Below are 4,933 nucleotides of genomic sequence, written 5' to 3'. Positions count from 1 at the left end.
AAACGGCTCCGCTAAAGCCCACCTCTTTCAAGCGGGCCGTGGAGGCCCAGCTGGCCCCAGTTGAGCGCGGAGCGGGTGCGCTCACACTACTTAAAGGTACTAGACTTTAGCTGAAAAACCGGTTTTGGCCGCGGCCAAAAGGATAATGTGATCACGCCCCAAGAAGCAAGAGGGTACTGGATAAACCAGGCCAGCACTGAAAGGCTCAGAAAGACATGCAGCATGGTGTGGCTGTCCAGTGGTCTACTGAGGTTGGCTAGGATAGCATACAAGACAGTTGGAAGATCGTATGCAATAGAGGAAACTCAAACACTGCAGCTGGTTACTTTAAGAGGAAAAGCGTTAATGAATATATTTATTTCAAGTTTTGTCAGCTTCTTATTTTCAATGTGACATCAGTGTCTTGGGGCGACAGTGGATGGTCCTTCCCCTGGCTCTGAATTGTCTTTTGAAAATTTGTCTTCCTCTTTGGCCTCTTCATCTGGAGGTCCTTCCTGCCCAGAGCCAGTGGTTGACGTGTGGGCCTCATCACTGTCCTCCATTCTCCCTTCCTGCAACATCCAGGAACTCTGCAATATGTTGCTGATTGTAATCCGCTGCTCCACAACAGGGTGCAGAATGCTTCGGATAAGGTCTTTTGCCACAGACGAAACAAACGGAATGTTTGGGAAGTTGATATTATGCTGAATCTGAATTCCCACCATCCTTCTAATGTTGGTGGCATCATATGGCATTGATGCATAGAGCATCATATACAGCACAACACCCATACTCCAAACATCAGACACTTTGGGATTATATGGAAAACTTCTCAAAATCTCAGGTGCTGCATAGCACTGGGTGCCACAGAAGGTTTCACTCAGCACCATCCGCCCGTCTGTGTAAGTGAGCCTCTTGCTGAACCCAAAGTCACACACTTTGAGGTTGAAATGCGAGTCCAGCAGCATGTTTTCACATTTAAGGTCTCTGTGGGCCACGTCACTGTTGTGAAGATACTGGACCGCTTCACACAGCTGTGTGAAAAGCCTGCAGCTTGAATGTTCAGGTAAGGCCCCCTTAACATTAATATGCTTCAAGAGGTCTCCTTTCACACAGAGTTCCATCACCACATAGACCTACAGATAAAAAGAAAAGTGCACGGTGAAATATAAGAATGTACAGTGGAAGTTTCATAAAAATAAAATTAGAAGAATAGGACCCAACAACGCAAATTATAGCACTCGTAGTCATGCTAGTGTTGTGGCTCTAAGAAGGGATGTGTGTCGGTTTTACCACCGCATTGGTCCAGACTGAATCTCAACGACCATCAGTTGGATTGCAATTAAATTTTGTACAGACATTCATGGTTTCCAGAGGATTAATACTCATTACTGCACATTTTGGTCTCCTGACTTTTTCTCTAGCTCAACCAGCAGATTGACATGTTTGGCTTTCAGTGAATTATATCTGATTGTTTCCCAGCTTTAGCTTTACTTTGGAAACAGACGTTCTTAGTTTCAGTTGCCTCTGCATTTGATTTCATGTCATGTTGTTGCAGTGAGACAAAATCTATGGTTTATCTTTTTCTTAAAGTGTTTCTTAGATTAAACAGGCAGGTGCACACACTGAACTGCAGGCAGCAGAGTGTTCACCTGTGACCCTTGTTCCTTCATATTGCTTTTTCATACGTCAGTAGACTCATTTGCCTAATTTTCATGGGTCTTTAGACTGCAGTCGAAACATAGACAATAACAGACTTAAGCACCCAAGTGTTCTTATTATTGTTTTTCCGGGGACTTAAAACCCTCAGTCTAAAAAACCCTATAAGATTTGCATTAGGCCATATTAATTGATTTCTCTTTAAATCATGGAGCTTATCATGGGAAGGTCCCAGATCAATGTAAAGTTGGGCTGAAGAGTCTCATAAAAAATGAAAAAGCTATAGATAAAAATCTGAAAGAGTTCTTTGGGCCATTTTGTATGCACTTTTGAGATGGTCCTTCTATCAGCTCATGAATGTCCTTTACCTTGTTATAAAGAAGAACCTCCATGATTGTCTGCGTATTGAACTTACACTTACTTAAATCTGCATCATGTTCAGATCCTGCTCACATTGTGCAACAATAATTTTATCTGCCTATTTAACGTGATCATTTATTTTCATTTAATTGTTTTGTGAATAGTTTTAACATATTTAAAATAGAAAGGAGCCTTACAAACTCAGTTACTGTTATATGAAAGTATGGGAATGAATAATAGTCCATTTCTGTTACAGTGACACAACAGCTATGTACAGTGGTGGAAGAAGTACTTAGATCTTTTACTAGTAATACTGTAGATGTATACGCTGGCCCATATCAGAATAATATATATTATATTATTGGATTATAATTATTTCTGATAAATTGATGTAAATATCACTTTAATGCGGCAGCTAATAAAAGCAGGGTTAATGCTAAGCTACCAAAAAAGAGTTTGTCACTGAAATTCCAGTTGATTATCCATGTGTCTATGTTTTATGCAGAACTATTTTTTTTCAGAGCGTATTAAGATTTTGGTCGCGGGTGGTGGCACGGTTCAACACATGACCTTGCTACAACAATAAAGTAGCTGCTTTTTGTCAACCGAATGGAAAGATGGCGTCCTCCATGGCTTCATCGAGCAGTACCAATACACTCCTGTCTCAGAATATATATATATATATATATATATATACTGTATATAAGCACTCCATCACCTGCTGAAGATATATAGAGGATGGGAACTTACACGTCACCTGGATGACAAGAAATACGCCCCCCCATGGTTAGATTCAACGTTACAGATAAAGAGGAAAAACACAAAAATCCTCTTAAGTTGGCCAAATGGATTCTAAACAGTAGAAGAAGAATGAGGCAAATATACGATAAGGTGAACTTTTTATGTTAAGTCATTTAGATCAATAAAAGGCAGTGATTGTACTTATACTAATCACTATTCGTGTGTTCATTTATTCATTCATCCACAAACGAAAACAACACTGATCAACCATAGAACATATCTTTATTAAAAAATAGGAACTATAAAACTGTACAAATTACACAGTAATTAAACAGTACTACACAGAGGCACAAATAGCATAATTAAATACTCAATCTAGAACTGTTTCATTTAGTATTCATTTGGATGGAGTGTACACCACAAACCTTTGATAGCCATCTCAGTGAGCGCGTTTACATGCAGATTAAAAACCTGATTATATTCGGGTTAAGGGCATACTCCGGTTTCTCAAACACCATGTAAACACCGTACCCCGGGTAAAATCAGAGTTCTCATACACGGGTTAACAGACCTCCTTCAGTACCCAGATTATGTAAAATTATGAAGATTATGTTATTGCGCATGTAAACAGTGTTCTCAGGTTACTGCCGGATTTTGCGTCCATAATAGAATAAACCAGGGAGCAATGACGCCCAAAAACAAGGTGAAAAAAACAATAGAGTGTTACCTTCAAACAGAGGGAGGACTTCGCCATTTAACTCACTACCAAGAAGACCCGTATCTGTCGTAGTTCTGTCCAAAAGTCGTCCGCTTTTGTTTTTGACAAAGGTGAACCGGAAAAAAAGCTGCATTCAGTCCAGCTGTAGTTTGGCCACCTACTGTATCGGAGGAAGAGTTACTTGAGGGAACGTCAATAATCTGATTATTCCCTTAACTGGGGTAAGGTCATTTTTGGGTTACTGATGTGCATGTAAATGCACTAAATGTTGAAATAAGGACACTTCTTGCCCTCATTGTCAGTGTCAGGACAGTTGTCATCTTCCCTTTCCTATTTTTCTTTTCTATTGGCACAATTTGTGGAACGACATACTGTAAGTCTGTGCAACAGTCCCGCAGAGAAACAGGGAGATCTGCCTTCCTAGCAGCCACTTTCTTTGCAGCTGCAGTGTATTACACGGAAAACACTCTCAGGGGCCGTATTTCTTGTCATCCAGGTGACGTGTAAGTCCCCATCCTCTATTTTCCAACCATATCTAGCAGGGGATGGAGCGCTTATATTTTTACATTTATATTCTGAGACAGGAGTGCATTGGTACTGCTCGATGAAGCCGCGGAGGACGCCATCTTTCCATTCGGTTGCCAAAAAGCCGCTACCTTATTGGTGTAGCATGATCACGTGTGAACCATTCCTCCACCCAGGACCAAAATCTTGTTACGCTCGGAAAAAAAATAGTCTTGCATAAAACAAAGGCGCATGGATAATCGACTTGAATTTCGTCGATTAACTTTTTATTTGGCAGCTTAGCATGACACGTTCTTTTTTATGAACTAAAGATTATGTAGATGCCAGACTGCGGAGCGGAAAAGATTTTCTAGAAGACTTTTCGTGGTTCACCTAAGAAGTAGTTAGATTCCAAATACTGATTACCTTGTGTATCTGTGATTCGAAGATGTCAAGAGTCTTGACCACGTTGGGATGGTTCAAAGACCTGATGATCTCCATTTCCCGAGGCAGAAACTTTTCCAAGTAATTAGAATGCACCTTTTTTTTTTTGTCTATGACCTTTATGGCAACCCTTCTCTTCAGCCGGATTGAGTATGCACTCACGACTTTGCCAAACATGCCTTCCCCCAGGTTGCTCCTAAATGTATAACCCCGGCTCTCCATGACCCTTTTATTGATCACGTATTACCACAATAAGTTGACTTGCTGAATTATTTCCAAAACCTGACCAGGTTTGGTAATGAAATGCCACTTGTTCAGATTGGAACAGGTTGAAGAATGACATCACTTTCTAGAAGCAAGGACTCTGAGAATGTTCCATCAGAACTATATGTGAACTATAATGTAAATTTTTTCTCCCACAAAGCAGCAATTCAGCTTAGAAATATCTTCAATTAATGCATTCACATTACAGGCTCCATATTTACTACACCACTACACCATCCTGATACATTCACCTTGATCAGGAAA

At 40.3% G+C, this 4,933-nt stretch overlaps 1 protein-coding gene across 1 annotated transcript; it reads right to left on the bottom strand.

The window, feature by feature from the left end:
• Positions 1–395: 395 nt before the first annotated feature.
• tssk6 (testis-specific serine kinase 6) lies at positions 396–4,627 on the bottom strand (the record flags this gene model as incomplete). Its single annotated transcript, XM_083915148.1, has 2 exons — positions 396–1,115; positions 4,388–4,627. The coding sequence occupies 2 exons, from the start codon at positions 4,625–4,627 to the stop codon at positions 396–398; spliced, it is 960 nt and encodes a 319-aa protein (XP_083771274.1).
• Positions 4,628–4,933: the final 306 nt, after the last annotated feature.

This window comes from Echiichthys vipera (genome assembly GCF_963691815.1).
Source record: "Echiichthys vipera genome assembly, chromosome: 1".
Classification (NCBI taxonomy): domain Eukaryota; kingdom Metazoa; phylum Chordata; class Actinopteri; order Perciformes; family Trachinidae; genus Echiichthys; species Echiichthys vipera.
The sequence above is the reverse complement of the archived record's forward strand: the minus strand, read 5'-3'. Positions and strand labels throughout refer to the sequence as shown.